Here is an 11699-nt window from a genome sequence, read left to right as displayed (position 1 = left end):
ATACATCTCTGCAGCTTTTTTTTTAATTCATAAAGAACTAAAAACAGCTTAAATGCGTAGGAAGAAAGAGATAGTTAAATAAATTAGAACTTATCTGTCATAATGTTATACAGCTATGAAGAATGAATGAAATTAATGATAAATTCATAAATTTAAAAGGCAGTATTCATTTTAAAAGCAATATATAAAATAATATTGACTATATGATTTAAAAGTACATACAGATAAAAATATACCAAAAATTTAACAGTGTATTTGCTAGAAATATATAAAAAAATTAATAGTGATTAACAGTGGTTATATAAAAGAAAATTCTTAATGCCCATCATCTTTCTTATGCTTTTCTATATTTCCAAGTTATATACAATAATCACAGTAGTAGGTATTACTTTGATAATCAGAAAAAAATTGTAAAAGCCTAAATAGGAAAAAAATTAAATATCTATATTGGCACTGTATAAGTATGGTTGATTAAGGATTGTGTGTTTTTCTAGTTTCCACATCTTGGAATGTAGTTATGCTAAATTTGTAATTTCAAAACCTATAATATTTAGTAAGGCGACCCATGCTATACCTTATTTGCCTTCTGGTAAGCCATGACATTAATAATAACACTTTACATTTATGTAAGGATTTACAATTTACAAGGTATCTCACTTGCATTATTTCATTTGATTCTCACACTTGTGTAAAGTAGAAACTGTTACCATGCTACAGTTGTGGAAATTGATTCAGAGATTGAGGTCCTCCAAGTCATTTGGTAGATACCTAACCAAACCAGTGTTGAACCCAGTGGTTAAGCTTCCAAACGCGCTCAGGGTTTCCATGGAATCATTTTCACAGTTCTCATCAGGAAGGATAAAGCACTATGCCACTGCAAACATAACACTAGGGCTGTAAACAACTAAGACATTTACTGGAAGAGAGTGACTTTGATTCATTTTACACCTATTCTTTCCACTGTCCTAATAATGATTAATTTTTTTTAAAAATCAGGCTTTTAGCCTGGGTGGCTCAGTAGGTTAACTGTCTCCCTTTGGCTCAGGTCATGATTCCAGGAGCCCTGCTCAGTGGGGAGCCTGTTTCTCTCTCTCTCCCTCTGTCCTCCCCCCTCCCCCCACTCTCACTCTCTGTCTCTCCAAATAAATAAATAAAATCTTTTTTAAAAAAAGTTAGGCTTTGATGTTTCAGTTAGTACCTTTCCAACACATCCCCAATCCTTTGATATGCCCAACTAATTAAGCAGTGATGTAGAGTTTGCATGAAGTACTTTTTAATTAGCTACAGTGATTCCCAAATTATTCAGTCTCGGCTCAGGACCCTTAATATTCAAAATGACAATCTAGTGCATGTAAACTCTTTATTTAAATAGTGACATCTGAGATTAAGCTCAATAAAGGTTTCTATGGAAGCTAACTGCAATATCAAAACTTACCAACACACCAAAATGATCCAATTAGTAGAGGTAAAAATAAGTGATGGAAAGAGCAGCTATTGATACTATGGAAGGGTTCATCCAACTTCCTCACATTAATTTTCATAAATGTGTCTGCATATTCATTAGAAGACTATGCAATTTATTTGCTATTCAACGATCTCAACTAGATAAGAAGGATACATGAAGTGGAAGTTTAGTTGTTCTTCAATAGCATTGAAGCCAATTTCATAGAAACACAGACATTAAAACTGAAGAGCAAGGTAAATTTACATGAATGTATACACATAGATAATGTAAACAGTGCTAAAGATAAATTAAAGATAAAATTCTAGGATTCCTGCAGCAGAAGAGATCAATAAAGTTCATGAATTAGTTCCAAATAGAAAAGTTAAATAAGGCTTCAGTCTTCCTTACAACTAAGAACAAAGGGAAATATTTGCTAAGCTTGACTGCAGAATGAAATGCAAACATAAACATATTTATTAAAGGTTGTAATCACATAAGAAGCTCTTAATGATAACTCTGAGAGTCAAGTATAATATAAGAGCAACACATGAATGTGCAATTTTTTAGAAGTTTTCTTCTATGAACGTTAACCAAGTTCAGATTTAAACCTTGACATTTGGATGCACTGGGACAACTGAAGACCCAAAATGGTTTTCAAAACATACATGGCTACAGAATTCTAACTTTTGTTTTTGAAAGCTTAGGTCACAAGACATTTTCTTGGAAATCCTTACAAAAAGACATCCAAGTATGTCTAATAAGTAGTATTCTAAATTTTATTAATAAAACACAATGACCAAGTGACATATATAGCTGCACCACTAACAGACATCTCAAAATTAACCCACCTGAAATCTAGCTCCTGATCCTTTCTGCTTTTCTTGGAGTCTTTCCCATCTCAGTCAATGGTGACACCATCTTTAATGCCTGTCCATCATGCTGTGTTATCAACCCAGGATGGACAACTGGCTTTGAATGGCACAGTGGTAGACCAAAGGGGATCTATTTTTGTCACATTAAGCAATACTGAAAAAGGACAGCGGAGAGCAATGTCTCTACACAGTAATGATAACACTCATAAAACTTACCGTGTTAAGAAGATAGCAGGAGGGGAAGAATGAAGGGGGAAATCGGAGGGGGAGATGAACCATGAGAGACGATGGACTCTGAAAAACAAACTGAGGGTTCTAGAGGGGAGGGGGTGGGGGGATGGGTTAGCCTGGTGATGGGTATTAAAGAGGGCACGTTCTGCATGGAGCACTGGGTGTTATACACAAACAATGAATCATGGAACACTACATCAAAAACTAATGATGTAATGTATGGTGATTAACATAATAAAAAATTAAAAAAAAAAGAAGTATGGTAGTTCTTGGGGGGCAGAAAAGGACATCCAGTGGAGTTCGCCAAGCCCTGAAAAACTTGGAACAATGTGCTATCCTTTCCTGGCATGCCTTCAGTGAGCAGTGCATGGGAATTATCTGACCCACCAGGAAATGTCACTCCTATTGACAGATGAGTGCAGAGTTTCTTGCCACCTATGTCCACATACACCCATGTTAGTGGTGTGGTCCTGGATAAATAACATTATCTTATCTTCTTCAGACTTGTATATTGAAGCGAGTCATAAAGAAGAAAAAGGGATCAAAGCAGTACTGCTTACTTATGTCTATGGCTAAAATTTCCTAAGCATGCTTGCAATAAAATCTCTTCCCTCTGGCTTGAATACTAGATACCTGAATCCTCAGTTTTCTTCTCCTTGACCTGCATTATCTCTTCTTACAACTTGCTCCACCAGAGACCAAAGCAGTTCTTCCAGAATATAGAAACATGAATCCTTGGGGTCATACACACACTCTCTTCATTCTAGCTATTTTATAAATTAAGATGGCAATTCAGTCTTTGGCACTCTAGCCTTGACACCTTCTACTCATTCAACAAGTTGTAAGGGGGCTAGAGTTGTAACCTCTGAGTTGTTATTTTGTGAACACAAATTACCTGTGCAGATTCTTTTAAAGTTGGGATTTTCCAGAAGGTGTCCTGGTAGGCGGCACTGGAACCGATGTTGCCAGAACTCAGGGAACCAGGGATTCCTTGTATTAGTGTCCAGCCTCAGCTTCAGGAAATAATCATCAAATGACCTGACCTCTGGAGATTGCAGCTTTATTGTGATTCCCCCGTTGGCTTCCACCTCATAACCTTCAATGACTTCATCTCTGTCTGCCCATCCATCACTAAAAAAATTCAGGGATTGGGGCGGGGAGAGAGAAAGACAAAGGTCTCACAAATAGGGCTCAGCATTATGCATGAATGAAGCAATTCAGCAAGGCTGAAAGTCTATTTTAAGCCAGAATTGCTACCTATCAATGACTTTTTTTTTTTTGGTGGAAGAGTAGTAAATTCTGAAATCATAAAGTCCTGTTTGTTTGTTTTTCACAGTAGTGAAAGTGATGATGAAGATGATGATAGTAGCAATGACAAGAACTAACATTTATTGAGCATTTACTAGGCATCAGATTCTGTACTATTTACTTTTACTCAGTCAGATGTTCAGCAACTAATTGAAGTCCCAGTGGAATCAAAATATGGATCCAGGCAGTCTGGCTCCCAAACCCAGTGCTCTTTAGGCCACAAAACCCATCAGCTACTGTCCCAATCAGAATAAAGTAAAACCCAGGCACTCGGGGCCTTCACAATAAGAGCTCAGCAAGGTTTCAAGGTTGCAGCCAAGACCATTATATGAGCTGCATTTATGAGGTTGAAATTGATTTAGCTCAGAAGCATGACAACCACAGATTTTGTGCCTGGACATTGTTCAAACTTGCATCGCCTAGAAGTGATCAGATGCTTCCCCCTCAGTGTTATCTCAAAATAGCAGCATTATAAGAAAACAATCCCACTCCCCAAAATAAAAATAATCCTCCTGCTCACTAAAAGGAAGTTAACTGATACTTTATTCAGTGAATTCAATTTTTTAAAAAATTTTGGTCACCTTCTAGAACATTCATATCAGTCATGAGTGATGTAGCTCCAATTTAATTTAAGTGTACATATGAGCCGGGCCAAACCTCACATGAGAGCTTTTGATCCCTTCCCAGCAGGTGCCAAAAAAAAAAAACTGCACCAGTTAGAGTTAAACAGGTAAAAAAGACTTTATTCAAGGCTATTCCAATAGGCCAGAGACACTGAACTCCATCTGCTGAAACAAAAGTTGGGGGAGATTTAGGTGCTGAGATGAGCTAGTGAGCGAGTGCTAGGGGACATTGAGGGGAGCCTGGTCAATGTTATTAGCCATCTGTGTTTGATAATTGTCATTTATCTAAGTTAAGCTCCCACCCTCCCACAGAAACTGGGAGACAGGGGTTTGCTATCATTCTTGATGATTACATTTCAAAGGGATGGCTTCCGGGTCCTTAAGAAAGAAATTTCTCTGCTGTAAAAACTGGCAAGAGGCTAGGAGAAAATGTACACCTCCGAGGGACAGAGAAAGAATTTATGGCAGCATTTTTAAAATTAAATGCTCTAAGGAGAGGGAAGTCAAGGGGTCCATCGTCAGGAAGAAACTTGTCTAAAGTTGAGTCAAACTGAGGAGAGGGTTAAAGATTGTCAAGAGGTGGATTTATTTATACCCATAGGGTCATACCCTGCAGTTTCTGGAACACAACTGTTCAGTCTCTGCCAGAGAGAGTGTTTTATCACTTGCTTCTCACAGAGCAGGGACCTGGGCCAAATATATATGGCTGACCATAGTTCACCCTTGTTAAACTGAGATCAATTGGAATAAATGTGTCCTCCATTTAGCTGAGTTAATTGGTGCAGTTCTGTTCCAGAATCTTCCCAGTGAACCATACAGGAGCTGTATTTTCAACAGACCAAAGGTTGTAGAAGGTATAGCTGACTTAACATGATCCAGAACTGAAGGGACCTTGAGGTATAGTGTGGTCTAACCAGCCAGATCAGAGAATGATTATATGCTTCTTCTAAATCCATCGGGATAGAGATTTTACAATCTTGCACAGACCTTTCCTTCCCCCCACAACCCCCCATCATTTTCTTCTTTCCTTCCTTCTGTCCTTCCTTCCTTTTGCATTTACCTAGATACTCTGCTATGCTCAAGATTCAATTAAGAATGAGACACACTATCCTCTTCTTCTAGTGTTACAGACTTGTGGGAAGAACAGACACCAAACAAGAATTACAAACACTGTAAAGGTAAAGAAGGAAAAGTGACCAGTTCTGCAAGGATGAGGGGCTTAGGGGTTTAACTTAGTCAGGTGTGTATGTATGTATGTATATAAATGTGGGTAGGGAGAAAGTAATTAGGGATGACTATCCTGAGAAAGTTATATCTGAGTTGAGACCTAAAGGATGTGTGGGCATTAGTCAGATGAAGAGATGAGGAAGGAGGTATAGAAGGTTCCTGGTAGATTATCTAATATACGGGAAAGAGCATGGGCCATTTGTAGAATTTGGAGAGTCAGTATAGCTGTAGCATAGAAAGAAGTATAGCAGGAGACAGGAGTGTGGGCATAAATTCCAGCTTAGTTACCATTAGCCTAAGGACTGCAGAAGTCTTCAAAGTGCTTTAAGCCTATTACATAATAAGGCCACTGCACTCTGCCCCCTGGTGGGGAATGACCTGAGTCTTTCTAACAAGTCCCGTTCTAATCACCATCACTGGATATGACGGCTCGTCAAACTGATTTTAAAAAAGACAGACTCTTTTATCTTTCTATATGCTCAGTCTACTTAGAAAGGCTTGAACTAGTTTATTTAGATTATTCACATTATATCATAACTACATTTATAGCAATTTGAAGACCTGAACTATAGGGTTAAGGGTAAAAACAAAACCAGTTAGGCTTTCAAAAAATTCTGTTTATGAGTATATATTTAAAATCAAAATGACTTATAATATGAAGGAAAAAAATTCCTTTTCGACATAAAATTTAAGCTTGAAGTGTGTCTCTCCCCAAGATTTAATATTATGTGAGACTTCTCTGTGTGTGAATGTATAGTCTGAATAAGAAACCCACAATTTTTTAAGTGTATGAAATGAGCCCTCAACACTGTTTATTTGCATTTCTTTTTTTTTTTTTTTTTATCATTCCCAGTTTATAAAAGCAAGTATCATGTGTCAGTGCTGGAAGCAGAGAAAGTGTGACCTCCTGCCCTTTTGCCTTCCAACACAGAGGAGCACATCATGGGAGTAAACCTGAATATAGAAAATTTGAAGTCAGATGGTTTAGTGGGGCAGAGTCTTAGATCCCCTTTGCCATTGATTAAAGTCCTTCCTCTTAACTATTGATGACCTCATTCTAGAAATTAGAGTTGGTGTTAAACCCAAGAAGTCATGAAATCAAGGAGAACCAGGATGTGACAGAAAAAAATATTCAGCTAGGATTGGTTGGTGAATACTTTTGAAGGGTTAATCACTAGATTTTTATATGAGATCTTAAATCTATCACAGGTAAGGTGTTAGGGAATGCTAACAAAAAGTTGCCGAAAAACATCCATAAAGCAATTCTTGGTTTTTATATATTTAAATCATTTTGTTTACAGTCCACTTGCCAAATGTATTTACAGAGAATTTTAAAGGATTTTTGTGTTCAGTTGTTTTGGGACTTTTTACAAGGATATTGTTTTGGTGAATTCTCTGTGAAGCATACTTGAAAACAGGGAGGCAGCAGCTCTCCTGATACCGGGTTTGGGTGTTTACTTTTGTTACTGTTGTTGATGGTGATGGTAGGAGTGTGAACTATGCGACCAGAGATGACCTGCAGGCACCTGCTCACCCCAGGCTTCTGCAGCGAATCCTGCTGTGCTGGGTGCTGAACTCTATGAGGCATATTCACAGCCTCCAGCAGCTTCTGCTGCCCATCTGTTCCCCAATGATGAGTTCCTTTTCCTATCTGGGGTCTAGAAATAAAGCTGCAGAATGTGGATAAACAAGTGAACATTTAACAGACAGCTACATGTCTTTAAGTATTCCTCACAAAACACAAGAATCCTTGCTCCTTGTCCCCCTCAACAATTTTATACAACAGTTCTTTCACAAGGCTGTTCTTGTCCCAAAAATCATTGTTCTAGTCCCTGTGAAATTCCACAATCCCAACCTGAATAATCAGAAGATTTGTTCCACTGAATAAATTCTGATGGAAACAACAGGAAAATATTGTTTCTAATTCTACCAATTATGACTGGCCAGGTGCTGCATGAGTGTCACTTTTGCATTATATAAATTAAAATAACTTAATAAGCAGATTGACATTAAGAAATACAATAGTATTCATTTACAAATTGTTTAAAAACATTTTAGAAGAACATATTTATATTCAGTTAAAATAATTACAATCTAGGGAGCAAAGCAATTTGATTTGTGTTGAGTACAAGTCACTGTGTGTACCTGAAAATAAAGCTATCATTCTTTTAAAATATTCCAGAGATTACCATATAAGCAAGAAAATGAGAAAAGAATAAAAATATTTTCAAAAACATATGTAAACAAGCACAAAATTCTATTAATACAATGCTAACCATACTGATAAAGGCTGAAGAAATGTCACCTGATGCAATTTAAATCAAGTGATGTCCATTGTGGGAAATTTTCTGGCGGTAATGGCAGCTTTTTCAATAAGAATTCAGACTTGCTTTCCTCATAAGAATCCTGTATGAGTTAGGCATTTTGCTTACCGCTACAGATACATTGCTAAGCAGTACAGGCAAGGCCCATGCTCTCAAGGCAATCACAGTGGCGGGGAGGACTAGCCACTTAATACATAATAGCCACAGGGAGTTGTGGCAGCTGATAGGAAAGGAAGGTGGGCTACACGGAAGCACAGAAAAGGGGCAGGGTCCTGTCAAGGGAGGTTTTGCCGGAGGAGAAGTAACATCTAAGAAGAGACTTAAAGGATGCATTGAAGCTACACAGTAACACGGGAGATGGAAGAAAGGACCAGCTCAAAAGAGTACAAAGTTATCAAACAGCAAGGTGATCAGTTTGCTTAGAGTGTGCCAGTAAAGGAATGACAGGTCAAGCCAGTGAGATCTAGAAGAACCTGAACATCCTTGTTAAGGATTTGGGATTTCATTTTTATGGTGGTGAGAAACTATTCAGATTTTAAACAGGGATATGACATGATTAGGTTTGTTTTAGAAAGGTCATTCTAGAAAGTACTTAAGAGTGTAGGTACTTGTGGAGGTTCTTTGGTTGTAGAATTCTCAGACAAAAGCTATGGAAACACACACACATGCACACACACAGGCTAATTACATTGTAATATGAAGGCAGGTGTTGATGGTGTGGAGTCGTTGATGAACCAGGAATTGGGGTAGTGGTCACAATTAGTCTATATTTAATTTTAAAATTAGTTGCTGCAAACCGACCACAAATATAAAACTGACACAAAATGTAGGTATTTTTTATTTAGTTATATAGTACAGGCCACTTAGAGGTCCCTCAGCTCACTGAAAAACAGAAGAGAGGATGAATTTTAAGAATCACCTTTGGTTGTCCTGTACTGCTAGAATTAGAACGCAAAGAAAAGCCTTACTCTAGTACTATGGTATTTGAGTAGAGAAGTGACTAAGGAGAGGAGGGAACAGGATGGTGTCAAAGGGCAAAACAGCAAGAATGAAGGGAATTCTCAAGAAGTGGAAACTTCATGTAAAGGACATCAAGGTCAGATCAGTAATTCTTTATTTTTCATCTTTTCCTCACCCCTACCCCCAATTCAGTCCTGGCATCCTGAGCCTGAATCATCTGCCACCTGGAGAGACTATCCTCCTCTCCTAGCAGAAATGTAAAGCAAAGATGATAAATATGGCACACAACCATGCAAATGTGGAAGCCATTTCCTAAAACTTCTACAAACCAATTTTTCATGTATCAATGACAATTTTAAGCCAGTGTGAAAGAAGGGTGGGCTGATGAGGGGAATTCCCATGGACAGGTAGGTCTTTCTTCTTCCTTCAAATTCCACTACCAAGATGGCACCCCATTTTATCTCTCATTCAACTAATCCTGAGAGACAATGTGAAATAGGAATTGGTTATTTAAACTTTCCAAGCCTCTGTTTCTCCACCTATAAAATGAGAGGAGAAATGATATCAACCTCTTAGAATTGTGTGAGAATTAAATCATATGATCCATGTGAAATACTTAGCACAATCCAACACATGATGAAATCTTAATAGATGTTAACAGTTCTTAATCATCAATCTCCTCATGATCCAACCAATGTCTGAGCTATATCTACATATGGGAAGGATTTCTCTACAAAAGCACTACTCACCATGTGGTCCAAAGACTGGTATCAATTCATAAATTGTTACCAGTCAAAAGGAAGTAAGAGACTGAGACTAAGCATTTAGGAAAATCTAGAGCAGTTAGACATTGTTGCAAGATCTAAGAACATGATAGGTGGACTCATGTCTTGCATAGGGTATAAACACGTCATTTTACAATTTATATGGTGAACTGCCTGTAGCTCAAGTTGTATGCATGCCATATGCAGTAGAACCATGTTACAGTGTGTGACATTTCAAGGTTGCTTTGCATCTGTAACCCAAAAGTATATAAATATCCAAGAATATATTCGTATATATTTTTATACATGTTTTTACAATCACTTTAAATTTTAATCAAGCCTATTTTATAATCGATCCTATAAGATTAATTTCTAAATTAGGGAAATAAAATTCATATTATTTACTTTAACTCCAATTATATGGCCATACAGCTTCACTGAATTTTTATTTATTTATCTACTTATTTATTATATATATATATATTTTTTTTTATAAGAAAAGGTATACAATCTGCTGAATGTGGCAACAGTAGTATTTAAATGTGGATAGTGGAAATGATTCCATAGAAACAAGGGCAAAAGAGTTCTGATGAAACTTGCCTGAAATATGTTGGCTTATATATTGAATTTGGTTTTTAGCCCTAATTGATGATGAAGTGCTAAAACCATAGTGTATTATTTATGGAGTTGTTTTACCCAATAAATTTATGAAATCATCAAAATTTACTAATCATTTATACACAAAATATTAAAAAATTAAATTTAAAGCCAAATAATTATTTGAAACAAACAGTATTAAAAAGCCAATAGAAATCTACATTCAATATTCTACATAAAACATTAGTATTTCATGGGTTCTTATGAAGTGGCATTTAGGCTTGCTAAGACTAAAATACACATACAGTTGCCAAGACATTATTGAATGACTGCATCAAAGATATTTGCTTGGAAATGTTTGCTGATTCTGGTAAAGAAAGTAGCTCAAGTTTTACTTTCTGATGCATCATAGCTCAACGATTTCTGAAACTGCCTAATGATATGGAAAACCAACTCAATGAATAAATGAAGCTAGCAAAGCATTCTTTCCTTGTAACTTGACAAATGTGCAGATAAACTCTTATGTGGCAGTTCTTTTAGTATGTGTGCAATTTGAAAATGAAGATTTGAAGGAAGAAAGCTTTGCTCTTATTTAAATTCTTTTAGTTTCAGTGCTGAGAAGCACAACTAGTTCTAGATACGATAAAATTATGAAGAATTACTTTGTCGAAAAATGTGGTTGGCAGTTTATGTTTTGCATAGGGGTGTGTTCTGATGCTGCAACTGCCAACACAGAAAATTCTGGAGTAGCTACCCACAAAGCTTATGAGAGAATGTAACTCAGTGCAATGCTTTCTTCATTGAAAATATCTTGATTTAAAAAAAAAATCAGCTGAAGTAAACAACCTTTAGTGGCAGTACAAATTTCAAGTTAGGTAAGAAAATGCACCGAGGGTGGTTTTCACTGGCCCATCAGAACAGATCATTAGCACTTTTTCCAAATGCTATGTCCTGTGACTTAACATTGGTGGGTTGAAATTATTCATGATGGAGATACATCCTTTAAGGAAATCAGTAAATGCTACAAATTAGGGCTTCTGTTTTATTGTCTTTTTTTCCCATACAGCCCATTGTGATAATACGGAACCTGACCATAAACAGCTATTATTGGTATTGATGGGCAAAGTTATATCGACACAGTTGGTGTTTCTTCAGGATAAGAAATCAGTTTGGTCTCAATATTTAAACATATCAATAGGAAAGACCAACTTGCCCTATTGACTGATATCTGATATATTTAATGATCTCTGTATTTCCTGAAAAGAAAGAATTCTTTTTTTTTTCTTCTCTACAAATAGGAGCTGAGGTCAAAGGGCAAAATTAAAAGTCAGAAACTTTGAAGAACATGT

At 36.7% G+C, this 11699-nt stretch overlaps 1 protein-coding gene across 3 annotated transcripts in view; it reads right to left on the bottom strand.

The window, feature by feature from the left end:
- The window catches only part of GRM1 (glutamate metabotropic receptor 1), a 443798-nt gene that overhangs the window by 127615 nt on the left and 304484 nt on the right, over nt 1–11699 (bottom strand). For all 3 annotated transcript variants that reach the window (XM_073894059.1, XM_025861421.2, XM_025861401.2), the window contains one exon: nt 3443–3678. In XM_073894059.1, the coding sequence (XP_073750160.1) occupies nt 3443–3678 (236 nt within the window). The remainder of the gene's footprint in view (nt 1–3442; nt 3679–11699) is intronic.

This window comes from Callorhinus ursinus, unplaced genomic scaffold (genome assembly GCF_003265705.2).
Source record: "Callorhinus ursinus isolate GAN/ISIS: 27379988/994484 unplaced genomic scaffold, GSC_fseal_2.0 scaffold6, whole genome shotgun sequence".
Taxonomy (NCBI): domain Eukaryota; kingdom Metazoa; phylum Chordata; class Mammalia; order Carnivora; family Otariidae; genus Callorhinus; species Callorhinus ursinus.
The sequence above is the reverse complement of the archived record's forward strand: the minus strand, read 5'-3'. Positions and strand labels throughout refer to the sequence as shown.